The sequence below is a fragment of the Chaetomium fimeti genome, assembly GCF_033439085.1.
Source record: "Chaetomium fimeti strain CBS 168.71 chromosome Unknown B0H64scaffold_2, whole genome shotgun sequence".
In the NCBI taxonomy this organism is placed as follows: domain Eukaryota; kingdom Fungi; phylum Ascomycota; class Sordariomycetes; order Sordariales; family Chaetomiaceae; genus Chaetomium; species Chaetomium fimeti.
The window spans coordinates 3595860-3615720 of NW_026944330.1; the positions used below are offsets into that span (position 1 = coordinate 3595860).

A 19861-nucleotide genomic window follows, 5' to 3' on the forward strand; every position below is an offset into this window, starting at 1 on the left:
ATTATTCAAGTTGTGGTAAACATGCAACGATCAAAAGCGGGGTGAAATAATAATGCTGGTTTGGAGAATATATGCCCCCGAAGCGCTCGTTCACAGAAAGTTTGAATATGAGAATCATTTTATCTATCCTCACTCATCATCTATTTTAAATTTCCCTCTGCCTTAGCGGCCACAGCTCACGAGATGGTCTTCTCCACCATAGTAATGCCATACTTCTCCTTGAGCTCCTTCATCAGCGGGTCGTTGATGCGCGAGCTCATGGGGGCCAGGATGCCCTTGTCCTGCAGCTGGCCGCTGAGGACCTGCTTGACGGCGACGGCGCAGGGCACGCCGACCAGCTTGGCCATGGCGGAGTAGCCCTTGGGGTCGCCGTACTCGCACAGGGTCGAGGTGCGCGTCTCGCGCGAGCCGTCCTTGTGCTCGATCTCGAACTTGTGCTGCAGCATGACCATGTCGCGCTCCCCCTCCTCGAACTGCATCTTGCGCTCGAGCGTCGCGCACAGCGTGTCGAGCGGGTTGCCCTTGGGCGTGACGGCCTCGTCCGAGAACAGGCCGATCCAGCGGAGCCCTGACAGGATGCGCTGCTTGTCCTCGTCCGACTCGAAGGTCGCCTTGGCGAGGATGGTCGACTCGAGGTCGGCGGCCGAGGACGAAGGCGCGCCGATGATGGCCTGCGTGGCCTCCTTCCAGGGCACCGGGCGCGACAGCATGTCGAGCGGCGCATCCTCGAGGAAGCCGATGTCGACGAGCACCTTGATGACCTGCGGGAAGCCCTGGTAACGCAGGGTGCCGCGGACGATGGTCTGGGCCTCGGGGATGGCGTAGCGCTCCCTGTAGGGGGTCGAGTCGCGGTTCGGGTAGGCGACGAAGGCGAAGCCCGGGTAGATGAAGTAAGGCTTGGCCGCGTTCATCAGGTCCTTGCCAGACACCTCGACGACGGAGCCGCCGTGCCACCACTTGGCCGCATTGCGGAGGGCCAGCAGCACGCCGCGCGACGACCACGAAAACTTGTAGCCGAGGGGGTTGTCCGAGTTCTCCGGGGCTGCCAACCCGCCGCAGTAGGATAAGAAGCTACGGATCTTGCCGCCCTCCTTGTGCACCTCGTCGATGGTCTTGATGGCGTACAGGTGGTCAATGCCCGGGTCCAGACCGATCTCGTTCATGACGGTGATGCCGGCGGCCTTGGCGTCGGCATCGAGCTCAAGCATGGCCGGCGAGACGTAGCTCGTGGTGACGACATTCTTCTTGTTGCGGATGGCCGACTTGATGACGGTGGCGTGGAAGGTGTAGGGGATCAGGCTGATGACCAGGTCGTGCTTGGCCACCTCGGCGTCCAGCGCCTTGTCGTCGGTCACGTCGAGCGAGATGGGGTGCGCATTGTTGACGCCCTCGGACAGCTGCTGGGCCGATGCCAGGGTGCGGCAGGCTGTGTGTTACACGGTTAATGGGGGGGTCGTTGCTCTCTCGGAGATGGAAGCTGGGCGAAGGGTGCATACCGACTGTCACGGGGATGCCAGCATCGCTGAGGATATCAAGGGTGGGCCGCGTCACGAAGCCCGCGCCGAGCATGAGCACCTTGCTAGAGGCGGGAAATCCATGTCAGCCGCCGTCTCGAAGATGGTGTCCCTGCGTGTGCCGATGTTTGGGTGTGATGGATGTGAGGGATGGTGACATGGAAAGTGCGAGGTGGGAGGAAGGTGGGGGCAGTTTACTGTTGCGAAGCCATCTTGGTTGTGTGCAGACTTGTACGGCTAGGTAATCTCTGGGTCTGCCGGGAAATTCCTGCTCTCGCCTGGCAAAATATGGTCAACAAAAGTGACGATTTATTTTTGTGTTTGTGGTTCTGCTGCTTGACTCACTCCCATGGACCGGACCTGCCCACTTGCTCCATCGCCCTCGGTTTCCCTCCCGTGTTCCGATAACGGCCCAAAAGATTTGCAGTTTGGCAAACAATTTGAATGAGGGGTACGGCGGGTATGGCGGGGTACGAAGGGAAAGTATGGGGAGGGGAATGGGGGGGTGGTTCGGCACGGTTGAGCGGGTTCCCGTCGACTTAGCCTGAGGTTTGCGAGGTACAAAGCTGCAAGTACTCAACCAACACACTCAACTCAACCTGCAGTTGCGCAATCTCACCGCAGCAATAACAGCAATAGTAGCGGCAGGCGCCCCAGTGGGCTCCCCCTTACCCGTAGAAGAGCCCACCATCCATCAGAGATGCATGCATGCAGGTGGCTAAGTCACTGTCACGGGCAATATTAAGACCGGATGAGAGACAACCATGAACTTATCTCAGCGTTGAGTTGGCCGGAGCCGCTAATTAAATCTCTGGCATACACCGTACAAGTACACGACATAAGGTACGCCAAGGCCAGATTTCTTTACACAATATTTGTGAAATTAATGGATCTTCGGGGGTTTCCCCGAGTTGTGAAACCCACATGAGTTGGCTCTGCCTTTCCCGATGTACACAGTAGTGCCATCTCCGAGAAACGCCAAACCTTTTGCTTACTATCCCGTTTTATCCGTTTGATGAGTTGCCTCTCCCGTACCCGTGCCCGTACCCGTATCCGTGCCCTTATGCCCCTGTCCCCGTCCATGTCCATGCTGTCCACCCGTAAAAGCACCTCGCTTGTATGCATCAAACACAAAAAAAATTAAACTCAGAAAGTAGAGGAGCAAACGGGACAGGTAGTCCAGTCACGTATCCAGCGTGCGGCTCAATCATACTGTCCCTCCCCATCGTCATCCTCGTCGTTGTCCTCGTCGTTGTCCTCTTCGTTCTCATCCTCGCTGGCGGGCGGCTCCCACGCATCCTCGAGCTTGAGACCCAGCCCCTTGCCCGTGTCTTCCTCTTCCTTGTTGTCCCTCACCCCCCCGAGCAGGGAGTGAACGACAGATTGGTGCAGCGATGATTCCTTGACCTGGCCCGGCGCATCGTAGAGCCCCATGCCGTAGAGGATTTCGCCTTCAGACTCGTCATCGTTCTCGTCGTCGTGAATGAGCGGCTGATACGCCTGCTGGGCAGCTTCCGGCTTTGTCGGCTGCTTTTGTTGAGCCAACGTCTCCGTCACTTGGTTGGGATCGAGGGCGTAAGCAAAATCCTCCGGCGTGGGGGGTGCCGTAGGCCGACTGAACAGGGCCGTGCTATCTGGGTGATGATCCCACGCGATCGTGTCGTCTGCCGCGTGGGTAAGGGGTAGGTACGGGATCTCCGAAGGTGCGGCAACCGCGGCATAATCGGAGGAGCAGGTAGCTGACGAGAAGGCCGCGGCCTGCTGTTGATGCGCCGCCGGTACAGGTTGGCTCATGGAAGAATAGATTTGTTGCTGCGAAGAGCTGAAGCTCGAGTACGGCAGCGAGAGTGGCGAGAAGGACTCCATCGGTGACGTGTAGCCCGAACCCGGCCCCGGTGTGGGAGGGAAGTGTTGCAGGCTCGCCAGGGCGTCGTCGTAAGCGGAATAGGAGTAAAAGTTCGTGTCGGGCTGGGCGTAGAGGGACTGTTGTGCGTCCTGTGACGATGGGTGCCAGCTCACCGGGCGTGCCGGTCTCGAGGTTTCCCGCCCGTAGAAGCACTCGTCTTGGGGTGCTGACGACGGCGTCGGTAGCTGTGCCTGGTGCACCGCCGGGGACGGGGCCTGAAGCCCGCCCCGAAAAGCATCCCCGATTAGCGTCCTCCTCCGCGCCTGTAGTGTTGATGACCTCGGGCTGTTGCTGGCGCTGTTGGGCTTGGTTATCCTCATGGCATTCCCTGCTCTTTGCTGCCCGTTTGCCGCCCTCGAGTATCTCCTCGTGTGCCCACCGAGTTGCCTTGAGAGTTCGTTGAACATGGCGTCGATGGTGTATGCGCCGCTAGAAACTTGGTGGTGAGGCACACCGACCATGTTGGCGCCGACAAGAGATGGCATCATCTTGATGTTGGTAAAATTGCTATTGTCCTGACATGGACTAGGAAGAGAGCTGAAAGGTGCGGTAACAAGGAGAGACAAGGACTCTTGCCAGACGCCGTGTGGTATATCAAGCTGGGCGAGAGCTGATATTGAGGGAAGTGGTGGTTGTAATATGCGGAAGTCGGGCCTTCAGGAAAAAGGGCCGGACGTTTTGTTATGGATAAAGAAGAGAGGGAAACCAAACCTTGTCTGCAAACGCAGTCTCCCTAGTCATGTTGGACGTGGAGAGGGATACAATAAGACATGCTCATCTGGGTGATGGGGAAGCCTCCTGTTGCCGCTTTGGCATGCCAGGAGGGAGAGTGCGTGTCAACGGGAGCTGTTCCATGACACTGGGGCTCTCGACACCTGCGTCATATGCATGTGCAGGGATTGTTTTAGCCTGCCCGACCCTTGGGACGGGGATCTGGTGAAGTGGTTTCGGGCCTCTGGTCTGCATCACTGTGTGCTCAGGTCGTGTACATTTCGACTTGTGGTCCTGCAAGGCCCAAAGCGACAGGGATGGGTGGGACCATCATCGCTGAAAGGGGGCGTTCTGGCGCAGGGTTGCAGGGGCGAAAAGTCAAACCGATCTCCTCGCGGTGGGCTGCCCGTGGCTGGTTGCGGATAGCGCGATGTTGCTGTGGAGGATTGGGGTGTCGGGAACAGTGTGGGCGGCGGTCAAGCGGAGGCAGGTGGATGAGGCGGCTTGGGTTTGCAAGGTTGGTTGAAAGTCATGCCGCTGCCTGTGTGGTTGTGTGGTCACGGTCGCGAGCAGAGGAGCCCCCCTCCCTTGACCTGCAGGTCCTTCCGAGCATGGGCTGGCGCCTCAAATTGAGCCCCATGGCACGCAGACCGAGACCAACCCGCCCTGCGATGCGGGCAGGCGGCTGTGTCACTGGAGGGCAGGTACGGGGTCACCTAACCGGCGCTGAACACAGGCGAGGTCGAGCGGAGCGTTCCCTCTGAGGATGCAAGGTAGGAAACAAGGGGGTGGGGAGCGACGTTTTAGCGCACGAGGGGACATCACTCGCCCAAGTTGAGATTAGCGCAAGTTTACTGGTACGCGCTGGCAGAGGACCCGCTCTGCATGGGTGTGCGAGGCGTGTCCAAGCGGTGGGGTGCGCCAGGGAATCAGTTTCCTTCGGTACTGTGGAGGCAAGGAGAGCCGACCATCCAGAACCAAGGGGCGTGTCCGAGGCCGTGATCGTCCACCGGAGGGCGAGGTGTGTGTGGATAAAGCCGGCCTTGCCAAGGATTCGCGATGGCGGTTGCAGCATGAATCCAGAGATGCACATGTCCAGAGTACCCCACGCGCAGGAGCTTGCCTTATTGCCGGTTGAGGTACCGAGTACGGGTGACGGGCAAGGGGTCGAAATCTCGCTCGACGGCTTGGTGCAGCATCAACGGCCTAGCATGGCTCGGGCTCGGGTCGGCCTCAAACGGCACATTCCTTGCTGGCCTGGAATCTGCGGGATGCCAGATATCAGACATCTGTGCCACGGACTCCACTGACGATCACGACTTTTTGGTGACAAGAACTGGCAGAGGCTGCGCCACCTTGGGGTTGGGTTCCGATCGGCTCCACGGCGAAGTTGCCCATCATCGAGAGGGAGGTCCAGATGTCCATTCTCCAGTTCGATAATCAGCGCGAACGTGGTTAGTCTCTTGATTTCTCCGTTGTTTCCCATGGCATCTCGAACTTGTTAGTTGTCTCACCGTTGTAACGATACGAAGTACTGAGTACTGTGTAGTGACGAATACCCAGGACAAGTCGGACTGAAACGCCAGAAGGAAGGCCGGGCGTAAGGCCGACCGATCAGCCATAAGCGGGAATAAAATGAAAAGAATGAATTGGGAGAGACTGCCTGCTGTGCAAACGGATTGCCTGCAGATCCTTGTTGGGTGTATCAGTGCCGCTCATCAAAAATTTGAAAAGTGGACAGGAGCGCAGGAGCGAGTGAGAGGTTCCTTCTGCGAAGTGCGGATGCTCGCGGCTGGTTTTTTTTCCTCGCTCACACAACGGAGTTGCAACGGGCAGGTGCACCCCCGGGCCATGCGCAAACTCGACCCACAGCCGGGATCCTTGATCAGATCGCATCTTCCCCACGTCTTGCCCTGTTGTGGTCGAATCCTGCTCATTGGTTAAACAGAGTGGGGCTCGAACCGAAATGCCAGGTCCTCTTTTTCCTCAGAGCCCGCCAAGCTCTTCCATCCCAGCATCCGGCTGCGGCCTGGAACTATTTTAATCGGGTGCCGCAAGCCCACCCACTTTTCCCCTTCTCCCCAATACCGCATGACGGCAATGCACCGTCCGGGCTCCCGCCTGTCTTTTGGGGGTCATCATTTCCAACGGAGGTGCGACAATTGTCATCAACACCCTGGTTTCGGGAATCTCGCGGCCTGCAGCTTCCTCTTCCGCAAATGTCTGTCCATCCAATGTCGGTATGTATGGAACGACCAAGGGAAGAGAAAAAGTGTTTGACGTATCCGTGCATCCACTACAAGATGAGGGCTGGGACCGGCTGTGGGTTGCCTGCGGGTGTTTCGCCGCTGGGATTCGCCGCCCTCCGACTCGCCGTGATGGCGGTCCGGGGATCGTCAGACTGGACGGATTGGTGCTTGACACGAACAGCCCACCGTCACCACGGCCTTATCGGCGGTCCCTCATTGCGGCGAATATGCCGGCTGTTCTCCGTCATCCTGACCAAATAGGATCGAAAGTGACGCCGCAGACGAACAGCCGGCCTTGGTCGAGTCATGAAGGCCACCCGGTTGCGCTTTGGGCTCTTTCGCGGCGGCGATGTCCACGAAAGAAAGAAGGCCGGGCTTCAAGCTCCCCACCGGAGATATCCATGCGCGGTTCCCCTGCAGCGCAATGATGGGTCAGGGGAACGCTAACCGCCAAGACCTTCCCAAACGGGGCGCACATTGATGAACGCGAATCCCGTGGAAGCCGCCGAAGCGACCGGCGAAACAGCCCTGTGCATGAGCACCCCAACACTGGCTTCTGGGGTCCCATGTGATGACAGGATCCAAACGGGAACAGAGGTCGATGGCCTCTTCGGTGACGGTTCCGCCCAATGGTCGGTAATCACCATTCTTGGCTTGCCTTTGGGCTTGGCTGGGGGGGCGCATCGGCAACAGGGGGGCATGGAATTCACAAACGCCACGACGTCTGGGTCATTGCTTTCCATAAGCCGCCTTTTTCCAACACAACATGCATGGGGAAGCGCGAGCGCGAGCGGCTGAACTCCGGCTTGTTTCGACCGCCAATCTGCTCGGGAAAGCCCATCACGCTAACTAACGAACGAGAGAGGAGACGAGTCCTCTCCGAAGTGAGCATGCTGGCATGCTACCTGATTCAGACGCAATCTTCGAGGCCCAAGCGGGAGAGACGAGTGGAGGCTCGCCTCTCCAACCAAGGTGTCAAGGATGAACGCGAGACGTTGTGCCACTTTCATCAACAGACCTGCCAAGCCTGCGGCTTTCGTTCGTCAGGACATCCGCCGCAGGCCCGGGGGAGTGAGCAATTCGATGAGGTCTTTCAATCGACAGTGGGGGTTCACAAAGGTGACCAAGACACCCCCCTAGCAGGTACATTATTAAAACGCCAAGCAACAGGCATCGTTATTTGCATGCAAGTCCGAAAGAGCCCCGGGTGAGACTCGCGTATCACATCCCTGGTCACCAAGGGCCGTGGATGGAACGAGGTTGGGACTCAGCTCGACGGCCCGGGTTGCAGCAGGACGCCGCTCATCTTCCTCCCAGCGGCAATCGGGCCTGGTGCAAAGGAGCCATCTCAAGGCATGGAACCGCTCCACACACGAGCATCCACTCTCCACTCTCCTCCCACTGCACACTGCTGGAGCAGCCCCCCCTTCCCCCCCGAGCCCCTGTGACGGCCAATCCATGGATCCCGTCGGGCCCGGAACGCGCGATCCATGAATGATCAATCAGCTTGTCGCCCACACACCCAGAGCCTGCGAAACATTCCCACTCGTTGGTTTTTCCACGGGATGCAACAACAGAAAAAACTGCTCGGCGGTATTGCCCGCCTCGACGGAGCCAAAGAGCGTCGTACGTCACCCTTGGCCCATGCCAGAACAGGCAGTCCATGGTTCACTCCACCGCTCGCGCTCCGTTCAACGTGCTCATCAAGCACCCACTCATCCTCCACAAACGGGCGTGGCACAGAAAAAAGGAAGCTTGCCGAGAACGCCAGCGCAGTGCTCGGCTTGTTGCCCATGCCTCCGTTCCATCGTCGGGATGCATCAGGCTCCGAGGCTCGTCGTTCCATCGCTGCCACTTCATTTCACCGAGATGGCTGAGCTCACATTGCCGATCCGGCCATGCCTTGTGCCGCCTCCGTTCTCACAATCTCCCTGGTCCGGTTGCGCGTCTCTCTCCTGGTGGCTCTTCCCTTCCGAATGTTCAGGAGAGCCTCGGCTGCTGCCCGACAGGCGACAGGTCGCATCAGACGAAGGACCGCGTCTGCCTCGACCGGTTTTCCCACTCGCATCCATACACACACTCGCTCTCTCGCACCCGCTCCTCGCTTGAGGGCAACCGGAGAACTAGCGACCGGATGTTGAGGGCGCGGCCTGGATTTTCACTCACGAGGAGGTGTGGCTATTTGCTGTCTGCAGCGGCATGGGTCGCCTGTTGTCTGAACTCCACAGGCTAAAAACTTGCCCGCCTGTGGAACTGTGAACTGTCTGTCTGTGAGAGGGGAGGCACACAAGGGAACCTCTGTCCAGAGCCTGCAGTGTCGGCGCCGTCGTTCCCCGAGGAACAGCCAATTTTTTATGCAGGGTGAGTGCCGCGGACCAGTGTCCAGGCTAGCACACCCACTAATTTCACCGCCTTTTGCCCAGCACAACACAACACACGGAGTGACAGACAGTTTGCAGTCATCGGCGGGTTACTTTCGGCGCTTGGCCGTGTGTTTTTGCCTTCTGGTCCTTTTTCACTCAGCTCTGGGAACCCCGCGGCGGGGATCGTTTCCGGGCGCGGTTGATCACGAGAGCCGTCAGATTCCCCCCCCTTTCCTCGGGTCCTTTCACGGCGCACATCTTCTCCCCCTGCCGTCTGCCACCTACCCGATTCCGATACCTTGCCTCTTGGTCTCGTTGACTCGTCGAAGAGGCCGAACTGGGACTTTCCACGTCATCACGAGGGCACTGACAGTCAAGCCAACCCAAAAACAAGACTTGCAGCACGCTAGGTTACCAGTCCTGCAAAGCCCTCCGTTTGGACCTTCTTGGTGGCCAGTCCGACACCGAAGGCGAGCTTTGTCTCACGGCTCCAGGCGTCAGCATGCAGGCCATACAGCATCGCAGCGATGAACGTATCACCCGCGCCGATAGTGCTGAAACCACACCACCCAACGGTTAGCACAGCAATTTGAGCCTCGGCGGCAGCTTTCGACGGACGATATGCAAGGCGGCTGCAAGCCCCGCCGTCCGGCCCCAACTGCTCGCAGCAGTCTGCTCGTACTTGGTCTCACTTGCTGCTGCTTGCTGCTGCAGCTCACAGCACCGCACTGCTCGTGCTCCACCAACCAGAGACGGAGATGGAGGGCCAACTTACTCGACCACTGATATCGTCTCCCCAGACGGAGCTGCAGGATGGTGAATGTATTCGCCACTTTGGAGCGCAAGAAGCCCTGCGCCCTGTTCTCCCCACGTGCACAACATGATGGCGCTTTTGTAGGTTTCCACGACGTGTCAACAGCTGCAGCACGCCCCAGGCGACGAGGGGCGCAACTTACGCCTTTGACGATGATGCCGCCTCGGCTCTGAGACAAGATTCCGGAGTTGTGTGCCCTCGGCTCTGAGATGTTCTTAGCTCGCCGACCCACGACTCGCTCGCGCGAAAGTGTCACAGGACGTCAAACACCGCGGAAGACACGGGAACCGACTCATGCACTCACTTCAGCCCAGCTTCTCGAGTAAAAGACGGCGTCGGCCTCGGCGGCAAGTTCGACCAGGCCTTCCCGGTGAGGGTTCTCGACCTCGACGCTGATGGTGCTCGCCGGCGTAACCCGGCGGAGGTAGCGGATGCAACGGAGCGTTGTCTCTGGGATTCGGCCCTTGTCTAGGTCAACCCCAAGGCCACGCTCTTGTACTCCGAGACAGCAAAAGGTCCATGGTGACAACATGTTTCCGCACCTCGAAATGCCACCAGCACTCGTCCCCCCCGTGTTTCGTAAAAGCGTCGGCAATCTCCTCAAACTCGCCCGCCGTCATCTCCGGCAGGTCGTTGAAGTTCACAATCGTCCGACTCCCCGTCTCCCCGCTGCGGACGATGTAGCAGCTCGCCGGCTGCTCGTAGCCCTCGCGGTAGAGGCAGTGGCTAAAGTCGATGTCGCAGCCGAGGCCGTCGCCATTGCCATCGCCGTTGCCATCCCCGTCGCCGTTGCCGTTGCCAAACGACGACAAGATCTTGCGCGTGGCGGCCGACCGGGCGTCGGGCAGGCACGACACCAGATGCAGTTGGATCGGGAGCCGCTGCGGGCCCCGGGCCACCAGCTGGGCGAGCACCTCGAGCGAGTTGGGACAGTTGCCCCCGCGCCGCACCTGCAGTGCGGTCGCGCGCAGCTTGGAGTCTTCGTCGGGGAAGTGGGGGACCCTGCGTGTGTGAGTGTGAGTGTGTGTGTGCGTGAGTGTGTGTTTGTGTGTGAGTGAGTGCGATCGTGAGATTCATTTGATCATCTGACCGACCCCAGTGCTTTCCCGTGTTGTGATGTGCTGTGTTGCTCACCCACGCCGCTCCCCGGCTCCTCCTCCTCCTCTTGTGGATGTCGTGTACGGGCAGTGTAGGCAGGCAGGGCAGGTCAGGCGACTCACGTCAGGATCGTGTCCAGGTAGCATGCGCCGACGAGGATGAGGTGCTTCATCTTGTTGCTTGTTGCGTCCTGAGTCATGGGAACCGGCATACACGCAGTAATCTTCGCGGTTGTATGGCGTGTGTATGTTGGGAGTTTGGTATATCCCTGTCGCCGCCGTAACAACCTGGATGCAGTTGAGATTTGCTGGATCACATGAAGCGTCGATGCCCGACTTCGGGTCTTTTGATGGGGGGGCTTCTTTCCCAGGATGAAGCACGTTTATTTTACAGTATATTTCTTGCCTCTTTTTCCCTCTTGTTATCTATCCCGTCGACGATCTTCATCCCATCTCTCACTTCCCTTTTCTTACTGTGTGTGTACATCTCTCTACCTCAAATCTGTAGAGGCCAACAGCCAGGATGACTTGCCCACGAGTAAGGTAGGTATCCCTGAGCTTGAAGAGGCGAGCCTTTTCCTCTCCCTTCTCCGCTTTTGCACGGGAGACAAGGAAGCAGGAACCTCCCAGCCTCTCTGCAATTGTCGAATAAAGAAGGCGGGGTAAATTTCGAGCTCATGGTCTCGACTGGTAGCCACCCCGCTATGACGCAGTGTACCGCAACCCTCAGGGTACCTCTCCTCTCTGACGTCGCCACCGCGTACTTCCCGCTCCAACACACCACATATGGACACACACAAACCATGATTGCCTGAGGATACCAGGCCCAGCTTAGCATTACCAGAACACCACAGTACACGGTAGTGAGTCAGCCCACCCACCGTCTCGCACGAGATCAGCAGGGCAACGACCAGTCACGAAGGAATTGGGGGGTGAATTGGATGATAGTCTCTCAATTGCCGTAACCACAGTTACTGTACTGTATACTGTACCATCAATTCAATCAGTCCCTACCTACCTACCTACCATATTGCACTACTATCGAGTTACTATCAATTCAATTGCCTACCTACCATAGCAAAGCCGACAATGGAGGACAAGGACAAACCCTCCCCGAAGCGAGTCTCGTTCGAGGAACCCGCCCACTCGTCCGGGAGTGACGAGGACCGGTATCCAGTCGAGGTAAGAAGTAGTCCTACCTCTGTCATGGCATGGTAGCCAATATCTACCTAGGTTGTCTTTGATGAATCGAACCCATACCGCCGCAAGAGCTCCCTCGTCGCGAGCGATGCTGTCCCCCCACACCTCCGCCGGGCACCACCACCGGTACACCAGAAGACGGAATGTCTCGTCCACCAGTTCCTAGCCAACCAGCAGAAGGCCAAGACCCATCTTCCAACACGCCACCGACACGACCACCACCATCACCAAGATCACCACGACCAACACCACGAACATGATATCAGCCACGAAGCCGGACCGAGTCGTGCTGTCGACCCCAAGAACGGCCATGCTGACGGCAAGACTGCCGAGAAGGATTTTGGGAACGACAACACAACAGGCAAGATACAGCAGCAACAACAGCAGCAGCAGCAGCAGAAGCAGCAAGAAAGAACGGAGGAAGAAGAAGATGTGTGCGAGGAACCACCCAACCGCCCCTGCGCCACCATCCTCCGCGACTCACACCACCCGCACCGCTTCTCCGACGAGGAGGCGTCCGACAACGCCGACAGCGCCGCAAGCAACACATCCGGCAGCAGCGGCAGCAACAGCAACAGCAACAGCAGCGGCGGCGGCGGCGGCCGAGTCGGGCAGGCCGACGAGAAGCAATGGCGGCGGTCGATGGTCGGGCCCCCTACCACCACCACCGCCACCACTACTACTACCACCACAGCACCACGCACACCAGCACAACAACAGCTAGACCGGCGTTCGGCATCATCGACGACGACGACGACCGCCGCCGCCGCCGCCGATGACGCGCCCAACTCGCGGCTGCTGACCAAGAAGCAGCTGAGCGAGATGGCGTGGGGCGTGCGGGAGCTGAGCCGCCGCCTGGGCGCCATGCGCCTCAAGTTCCGCGTGCGCACCATCTTCCTGCTGACCAAGATCTACGACCCGGAGCTGATCGGCAAGACGCGCGAGCTGTGCCGCTGGCTGCTGGACCGGGAAAGGGATGTGAGGTATACGGTGTATGTGGATCGGGAGTTGAAAGAGAATAAGAGGTTTGATGTCGCCGGGTTGGTGGAGGAGGTTAGGCGGGATTATGTCGTGTCCGGGGAGGTTAGTGAGGAGGCGAGTTGGGATGTCGCGAAGAGGTTGCGCTTTTGGACTGAGGAGATGTGTAGGGCCCGGCCGCATACGTTTGACTTTGTCATTACCCTGGGCGGGGATGGGACGGTGCTGTACGCCAGCTGGCTGTTTCAGCGGATTGTTCCGCCCGTGTTGAGCTTTGCGCTCGGGAGTCTGGGTTTTCTGACTAAGTTCGATTTTGAGGACTACCGGAAGACCCTGACGAACGGGTTTAGCGAGGGTATCACGGTTAGTTTGAGGTTGCGGTTTGAGGCGACCGTCATGCGCAGCCGGAAGACGGGGTCGAGGTTGAAAGAGGACGGGGAGCATGCGGAGAATGAGCTGGATGGGGATCATGATGGGCCACCGCGGGACCTGGTGGAGGAGTTGATCGGGGAGGAGAAGGACGACGAGCACACCCATCGACCGGATGGGACGTACGAGGTGCTGAACGAAGTGGTGGTCGACCGCGGGCCAAATCCAAGTAAGCCGTCCTCGCCCTTCTCCTTTCTGTTTGTTCGCTTACACGGTACTAACACAACCCAGCCATGTCCAACGTCGACATCTTCGGCGACGACGAGCACTTCACCTCCGTCTCGGCCGACGGCATCTGCGTCAGCACACCGACCGGCTCCACCGCCTACAACCTCGCCGCGGGCGGGTCGCTCTGCCACCCAGAGAACCCGGTCATGCTGGTGACGGCCATCTGCGCGCACACGCTCTCGTTCCGGCCCGTCATCCTGCCCGACACCATCGTGCTGCGCATCGGCGTGCCGTACGACGCGCGCGCGAGCTCGTGGGCGAGCTTCGACGGCCGCGAGCGCCTCGAGCTGACCCCCGGCGACTACGTCACCGTCAGCGCGAGCAGGTACCCCTTCGCCTGCGTCCAGCCCCACGGCCGCCGCAGCGAGGACTGGATCAACAGCATCAGCGCCAAGCTGGGCTGGAACACCCGCCAGCGGCAGAAGGCGTACAAGGAGTGGGAGAAGTAGGGCTTCTCTGGCCGGGGGGTTGTTGAGGAGTTGTCGCAGTGCAGCGCGGACGAGGTCGGGCCGTCGGGGACGCCTTCGTCTGCTGAGCTAGATGGGTCAGATTCGGAGGGTCGGCATGATGACCTGGTTGCGGTGAGGGAGATGTTGGCGATCGTTGGTTTGGATCATGCATCATGTAGAGAGTAGGGGGCTGACGTGTAATTGTTAGACTATACACACTTTTCGCTCGGCCCTGAAAGCCGTGCCAGAAGTCCGCCCTGGTGGCCCTAGATATCGCGACTGCATCGTAGTCTACACTTAAAGCCCCATAGCGTAGATCCTTGATCATTTCATCGATGATGTATGAGTCTCGCGTTTCCCGCAGGGCGTTACGGCCTGGTCTTGCTTTCTCCCCATCGTTAGGATAAGTTGATCATCTGCACTTTGAGCAAGGCCAACCCCAAGGCAATTCAGACTGGCCGAACCAAAGCAGAACATATATTAGAAACATCTAATTAAACCTGAACACAGCCGATCGAAGTAAAAAAAAACAACCGGACAAACCACACACCCTCTAATCATCACCCTGACTCCTCATCACTCTCCTCCCCGGAATCCTCATCGCTCTCAGAGGACTCCCCATCGCTCTCGGAGGATTCCCCATCGCTCTCTTCCCCACTCTCCGACCCGCAACCCTTACCATCCACTGGATCAGGCGTGGGTACATCAGCAAGCCCCTTGCAACCCACGACAGCGATCGCGTCACCGTCCACCTTCGGGATGCCCTTGTCCAAGGCGCTGCCGTCGCGCTTGGGGACGGCAGGCACGGCCACGGACGGGGTGGGGGGTGCGGGGCGGTCCTCGCGATTGGGGAGTACGGCAGGCTTGACCGCGGGCACCGAAGGCTCCGGTACGGGCACTGATGGGACGGACGGGACAGCGGGGGTGTCCTCGCGCTTGGGGAGTACGGCAGGCTTGACCGCGGGCACCGACGGCTCCGGCACCGGGACTGACGGGACGGGGGGTGCGGGAAGGTCCTCGCGCTTGGGGAGTACGGCAGGCTTGACCGCGGGCACCGAAGGCTCCGGCACCGGGATAGACGGGACGGACGGGACGGCGGGGGTGCCCTCGCGGTTAGGGAGCACGGCAGGCTTGACCGCGGGTACCGAAGGCTCCGGCACCGGGACAGACGGGACGGACGGGACGGCGGGGGTGTCATCGCGCTTGGGGAGTACGGCAGGCTTGACCGCGGGCACCGAAGGCTCTGGTACAGACGGCTCCGGCACCGGGACTGACGGGACGGCGGGGGTGTCCTTGCGGTTGGGGAGTACGGCAGGCTCGACCGCGGGCACCGAAGGCTCCGGTACGGGCACTGATGGGACAGCGGGGGTGTCATCGCGCTTGGGGAGCACGGCAGGCTTGGCCACCGGTACGGACGGCACGGACGGGACTGCGGGTGCAGGTGTGTCTTCACCAAAGGGGGAGTTGACGGCGCCTGTTCGGGTGTCAGTATCTGTGATCCGGCGGCGGGCGGGAAGGGGAGGGAAAGAAGCGGAAAAAGAAATGGGGGTGGTGTGAGGGGGAGAACATACCTGCGGCCGGGGTTGGTGTCGGAACCCCGAGGTTGAGAGGCATGGCCGCGGCCAAGCCGATGCACGAGGCAACAAGAGCGTACCTGACCATCTTGAAGAGAGTTCGACTTAGGTGATAGTTAAAGATGAATTGAAGATGGATTGAAGAAGAGGAATGTAATCAAGCGAGCAGCGACACGACCAGCGGTTTTTAAGTGAAAAATATTGGACATTGAGATCTACTCAGTCGCGGATCTCCTTCTTTTTCAGTCCTGTGTGTCTCACCCTCTCGTCCGTGCTGCCCTGCCCGTCCTGCCCATCCCGTCTCTCCTGACTCCATGCATGTGTGATGCTTGCGGTGAGTGGAAGACCGAGACGTCGCTGAACTGTGACCCGTCGAGCTTAATCTGTACAGATCTGCTTGGGCCATGATCATCATGGTTGATGACGGGCGTTCCGTTTGAGCTCTCGGCTCCCATTATGATGATCGCCACATGGTCGGCGGTCCGAACCGATCCTAGGTCGCGTGCCATAGTGCCCTTGCGAATAACTAACGAGTTACTTGCCATCTTTTTGATTTCACTTAACGGGTTGCTGAGAGAAGTGGTTGGGTGGTACTCAAAGAGACCTTAGTTAATGCTATTAATGTCGGTAAGAGAAAAACAAAGAAGAAAAGAAGAAAAGCGATAAAAGACAAAACACGATGCTGGTTAGGCGACTTGGCGCATTTTAGATAGTCAAGGTACGGAGTACAAAATAGTTAATGTACATCTGCAGGTTGTGCAGTTCGACTGCATCTTGTTGCTGTGAAGTGAATGGAAGGTGTGGGGATCCTCGTGGATGACCAACGATTTAAGTCAATGCTGCAGTCCAATTACATGTGATCAAGCGGTAACTCTTAGTTATTCGGTATACAGTGGTAGACGGATGAAGGAATCGAGTGGGATAAATTTAGGAGCGTCTTTCGAGAGACGCGGGTTAAATCGTGCAAGCCGCGTTTATTCTCCAGGCATTCCAGCCATTTTTGCGCGAGAGCACGTGAAGCGGGGAGCTTGCTGTGCCCGCTTCCCTGCAGCACGAGACGGAAGGTGATCCGTGCTGGGCCCTGCCAGTTGCCGAGTTTTTGGCACGCCAAATTTTCCCGCTTGGATGCTCCGAGTCCCTTCAACAGCTCGACGACTGTTGATTCCACATCTCTGCTCCCTCCACTCTTTCGGTGTTTTTGCGAGCGATTCTCAAAATGCCTGCCCTACGGACCTTCGCCCCGCTCCTGCGGACGGCTCGTCTTTCTCTCCGTCAGACACAAAACCCTCTAGTCTCGCTGCAGCGCGAGTCGAGGACACCAGTGCTCAACTTCGCCCGCAACTACGCCGTTTACCAGCGCACCAAGCCTCACGTCAACATCGGTATGCCATGGTGGAATCCCATTGTCCCATTATCATTCGACTACTAACCATGGTGGTTTTCCAGGCACAATTGGTCACGTCGATCACGGAAAGGTCCGCCAAGCCAATCGCCCTGCCACACCCCGCGATTCGAGCTAACCAGGCCTTTGCAGACAACCCTCTCCGCCGCCATCACCAAGAGGCAAGCCGAGAAGGGCTTGGCCAGCTACCTCGATTATGGTGCCATCGACAAGGCCCCCGAGGAGCGGAAGCGTGGTATCACCATCTCGACCTCCCACATCGAGTACTCGACCGAGAACAGGCACTACTCCCACGTCGACTGCCCAGGTCACGCCGATTACATCAAGAACATGATTACCGGTGCGGCTTCCATGGATGGTGCCATCATTGTCGTCGCCGCCTCGGACGGCCAGATGCCTCAGACCCGTGAGCACTTGCTCCTAGCCCGCCAGGTCGGTGTCCAGAAGATTGTCGTCTTCGTCAACAAGGTCGACGCCCTGGAGGACGCTGAGATGTTGGAGCTCGTCGAGATGGAGATGCGTGAGCTGCTTTCCTCGTACGGCTTCGACGGCGACAACACTCCCGTCGTCCTCGGCTCTGCCCTCTGCGCCCTTGACGGCAAGCGCCCCGAAATTGGCGAGTCCAAGATCGACGAGCTCATGAAGGCTGTCGACGAGTGGATCCCGACCCCCGAGCGTGATACCGACAAGCCCTTCCTCCTCTCCATCGAGGACGTCTTCACCATTGGCGGCCGTGGTACTGTCGTCTCGGGCCGTGCGGAGCGGGGTACCCTGAAGAGGGACTCGGACGTCGAGATTATCGGCAAGGGCACCGAGATCATCAAGACCAAGGTCACCGACATCGAGACCTTCAAGAAGTCGTGCGAGGAGTCGCGCGCCGGTGACAACTCGGGTCTCCTCCTCCGTGGTGTCCGCCGTGAGGACATCCGCCGCGGCATGGTCGTCGCCAAGCCCGGCAGTGTCACCGCCCACAAGAAGTTCCTCCTCTCGCTCTACGCGCTCACCAAGGAGGAAGGCGGCCGTCACACCGGTTTCCACCAGAACTACCGCCCGCAGATGTTCATCCGCTCGGCCGACGAGGCCTGCACGCTCCACTTCCCCGAGGGCACCGAGGACGCCGACTCCAAGATGGTCATGCCCGGTGACAACGTCGAGATGGTGGCCGAGATCCACAACCCCATCGCCATCGAGGCCGGTATGCGTGTCACCATCCGCGAGGGCGGCCGCACCGTGGCCACCGGCCTGGTTACCCGTATCGTCGAGTAAGCTGGCCATCAGCTAGTCTACGGTTACGGCAGTAATGTACGATTGTGATGCTCTCAGGGGGGTTGGGCTGCGGCAGGATAGACATTGGGGCGAAGGGATGCCCTACTGGGTCTGGGCCCCTCGTCTCAAAGGGCAGTGGGCGGGCGGGCGCTGTGGAATCGGAAAACCGCTGCTGTACAAACTTGTGATGATGTATTTTTGAGGCGCCAATTCTGGGGGCCGTTTTGACTCACCCAGGGCCCGCCGATCTCCCCTCCCCTTCTCGAGTTGTCTTAATCCTGTACTATAGAGATATATGAGGCAATAATGAAGGTTGATGATCTAGCGTTGGAACCACTGGACGCTTGGCCATGGTGAACGGTGCGTAAAGGAAAACGTTTTGGATGGCAGGATACATTTAGATCTAGCGCAGACGCCCTCGATGTGGGGCACGATCCAGCAATCTGGAACACAAACATACCCCTCCATTTTGTAATGGGTAAGGAGAAGCAGGAGCCAGGCATCGAAGTTAATGGGCAGAGCGAGCGAGCGCTTGCTGTTCCAGAGGTCTACGCCCGGTATCGCCGATCAAAGCCGAGTCCGGTTCTACGTCAAATCCGCTGCTTCGTCCCTGTCACATGTCAAACACCCTCAAGGTGACAAACGAGATGGCCAAAAACCAACGGGCGTATGGTTAGATGGTGGATGGATTTGTGGATTCGTTTTTTTGCATTCCCCTTTGGCCCAAGTCATGCAAATCAAGACAGTCCCCCAAAATGAACTCCAAAGCCGGCCAACTTGGGCAGAGGGAATTCCCAACCGTTGGGATCTGTACCTAAATAGTAGGCCTTCGGTTTTCCCGACCCGTTCCTGGTAAAGCAAGGCTACCCTTTACCCCTTCTCCCCCGCGCCCCGAGCAGAAAATATGTTGATATTTTGCCGTGGTTCGTGTGTTCGTCGGAATCGGTTCCCCTCGTAACCCACCCCGCTTCCTCCTCCATCCATCCAGCCATCCAGCCATTCATTCGTCCTCCCCTCAACCGCTCAACCCAACTCGACAACTGACTGTCATAGTTCGTTTACCGGTACTGTAAAAATCAGGGGTTAGAAAACGGGGTCCCTCGAACGGTGGGTACGGTGTATGGTGTGTGTGTCGACCGGGGGTTGTGCGTCGGTGGTGGACGGAGCTCGGGCATACCTTGACGAAGCCAATGTCGGCAGCCTTCTCGCGGAAGCACTGACGGCAGATGTTGAGGCCGTACTTGCGGATCAGACCGGCCTGGTGGGTGCAGACGCGGCTATTCGTTTCGGAAGAAGAAAAACCGTCAGCATTTCTGTTCTTTTTTCGGGGGTATGCCTCTTCCTCCATTCGGTCTGTCCTCCTTCTCCCTCTCCTCCGTTGGGGTTGGGTGATGTCCTACCAAGAGCGGGAGCCCTTGCCGTAGGTGCGCGGGCGCGAGTTCCAGACGGATTCGTGAGCCATTTTGACTGTTGGTTTTTTTCTTTGCTTGGGAGCAGGAAAATCCGGTGAGGGCTTGAGTTGGGCGGAGTTTGGCTGTCGTCGTGGGAAAGCGGTCGGTTTCGCGAATGGTCGGCCGAAATTTCAATCTGCAAGGGAGCTGGTCGAAATTGGCGGAGACTTTTTTGTGCGGGAGGGCTTGCCGGTTGGTGGCTGGGTTGGGTGTGGCGCGTGGCTGATACC

General features: G+C 58.6%; 8 protein-coding genes across 8 annotated transcripts; 3 read left to right on the plus strand and 5 right to left on the minus strand.

Moving 5' to 3' along the window:
- Nucleotides 1-37: 37 nt before the first annotated feature.
- On the minus strand, nt 38-2266 carry B0H64DRAFT_387971 (Saccharopine dehydrogenase). Its single transcript, XM_062803241.1, has 4 exons — nt 1860-2266; nt 1713-1792; nt 1497-1579; nt 38-1426 (listed from the first exon to the last, which is right to left on the minus strand). Exons 1-4 carry the CDS (start codon nt 1863-1865, stop codon nt 177-179), a joined length of 1419 nt encoding a protein of 472 aa, XP_062662803.1. The 5' UTR covers nt 1866-2266; the 3' UTR covers nt 38-176.
- Nucleotides 2267-2717: 451 nt separating this feature from the next.
- B0H64DRAFT_316629 (uncharacterized protein) lies at nt 2718-4161 on the minus strand (the record flags this gene model as incomplete). Its single annotated transcript, XM_062800296.1, has 2 exons — nt 2718-3908; nt 4132-4161. The coding sequence occupies 2 exons, from the start codon at nt 4159-4161 to the stop codon at nt 2718-2720; spliced, it is 1221 nt and encodes a 406-aa protein (XP_062662804.1).
- Nucleotides 4162-6908: 2747 nt separating this feature from the next.
- Nucleotides 6909-7817, plus strand: B0H64DRAFT_96495 (uncharacterized protein). The gene has a single exon (XM_062809039.1). It carries the CDS (start codon nt 7010-7012, stop codon nt 7589-7591), a length of 582 nt encoding a protein of 193 aa, XP_062662805.1. The 5' UTR covers nt 6909-7009; the 3' UTR covers nt 7592-7817.
- Nucleotides 7818-9149: 1332 nt separating this feature from the next.
- Nucleotides 9150-10827, minus strand: B0H64DRAFT_415644 (Ribokinase-like protein; the record flags this gene model as incomplete). The annotated part of the gene is made up of 6 exons (XM_062805113.1): nt 9150-9297; nt 9519-9601; nt 9700-9795; nt 9862-10020; nt 10100-10559; nt 10778-10827. The coding sequence occupies 6 exons, from the start codon at nt 10825-10827 to the stop codon at nt 9150-9152; spliced, it is 996 nt and encodes a 331-aa protein (XP_062662806.1).
- Nucleotides 10828-11618: 791 nt separating this feature from the next.
- B0H64DRAFT_96314 (ATP-NAD kinase-like domain-containing protein) lies at nt 11619-14218 on the plus strand. The gene is made up of 3 exons (XM_062809038.1): nt 11619-11836; nt 11888-13430; nt 13493-14218. The coding sequence occupies exons 1-3, from the start codon at nt 11744-11746 to the stop codon at nt 13936-13938; spliced, it is 2082 nt and encodes a 693-aa protein (XP_062662807.1). The 5' UTR covers nt 11619-11743; the 3' UTR covers nt 13939-14218.
- Nucleotides 14219-14382: 164 nt separating this feature from the next.
- Nucleotides 14383-15964, minus strand: B0H64DRAFT_96226 (uncharacterized protein). Its single transcript, XM_062809037.1, has 2 exons — nt 15510-15964; nt 14383-15412 (listed from the first exon to the last, which is right to left on the minus strand). The coding sequence occupies exons 1-2, from the start codon at nt 15598-15600 to the stop codon at nt 14499-14501; spliced, it is 1005 nt and encodes a 334-aa protein (XP_062662808.1). The 5' UTR covers nt 15601-15964; the 3' UTR covers nt 14383-14498.
- A 675-nt stretch (nt 15965-16639) lies between these two features.
- Nucleotides 16640-18647, plus strand: B0H64DRAFT_388005 (elongation factor Tu GTP binding domain-containing protein). Its single transcript, XM_062803242.1, has 3 exons — nt 16640-16894; nt 16959-16987; nt 17047-18647. Exons 1-3 carry the CDS (start codon nt 16729-16731, stop codon nt 18178-18180), a joined length of 1329 nt encoding a protein of 442 aa, XP_062662809.1. The 5' UTR covers nt 16640-16728; the 3' UTR covers nt 18181-18647.
- A 591-nt stretch (nt 18648-19238) lies between these two features.
- Nucleotides 19239-19642, minus strand: B0H64DRAFT_439681 (ribosomal protein S14; the record flags this gene model as incomplete). Its single annotated transcript, XM_062806443.1, has 3 exons — nt 19239-19247; nt 19358-19457; nt 19581-19642. The coding sequence occupies 3 exons, from the start codon at nt 19640-19642 to the stop codon at nt 19239-19241; spliced, it is 171 nt and encodes a 56-aa protein (XP_062662810.1).
- Between the last annotated feature and the right edge of the window lie 219 nt (nt 19643-19861).

Excerpts from the sequence above, each read along its gene's own strand:
- B0H64DRAFT_387971 (XM_062803241.1), bottom strand. Across the intron at positions 1,580-1,712 it reads ACCAAGATGGCTTCGCAACA|CAAGGTGCTCATGCTCGGCG; the intron begins GTAAACTGCCCC and ends TCCCGCCTCTAG. Across the intron at positions 1,427-1,496 it reads TGGCATCCCCGTGACAGTCG|CCTGCCGCACCCTGGCATCG; the intron begins GTATGCACCCTT and ends TGTAACACACAG.
- B0H64DRAFT_96495 (XM_062809039.1), top strand. The coding sequence starts at position 7,010 with ATGGTCGGTAATCACCATTCTTGGCTTGCCTTTGGGCTTGGCTGGGGG.
- B0H64DRAFT_96314 (XM_062809038.1), top strand. The coding sequence starts at position 11,744 with ATGGAGGACAAGGACAAACCCTCCCCGAAGCGAGTCTCGTTCGAGGAA. Across the intron at positions 11,837-11,887 it reads AGGACCGGTATCCAGTCGAG|GTTGTCTTTGATGAATCGAA; the intron begins GTAAGAAGTAGT and ends ATATCTACCTAG. Across the intron at positions 13,431-13,492 it reads CGACCGCGGGCCAAATCCAA|CCATGTCCAACGTCGACATC; the intron begins GTAAGCCGTCCT and ends AACACAACCCAG.
- B0H64DRAFT_96226 (XM_062809037.1), bottom strand. The coding sequence starts at position 15,600 with ATGGTCAGGTACGCTCTTGTTGCCTCGTGCATCGGCTTGGCCGCGGCC. Across the intron at positions 15,413-15,509 it reads GACACCAACCCCGGCCGCAG|GCGCCGTCAACTCCCCCTTT; the intron begins GTATGTTCTCCC and ends ACACCCGAACAG.
- B0H64DRAFT_388005 (XM_062803242.1), top strand. The coding sequence starts at position 16,729 with ATGCCTGCCCTACGGACCTTCGCCCCGCTCCTGCGGACGGCTCGTCTT. Across the intron at positions 16,895-16,958 it reads CAAGCCTCACGTCAACATCG|GCACAATTGGTCACGTCGAT; the intron begins GTATGCCATGGT and ends GTGGTTTTCCAG. Across the intron at positions 16,988-17,046 it reads GTCACGTCGATCACGGAAAG|ACAACCCTCTCCGCCGCCAT; the intron begins GTCCGCCAAGCC and ends AGGCCTTTGCAG.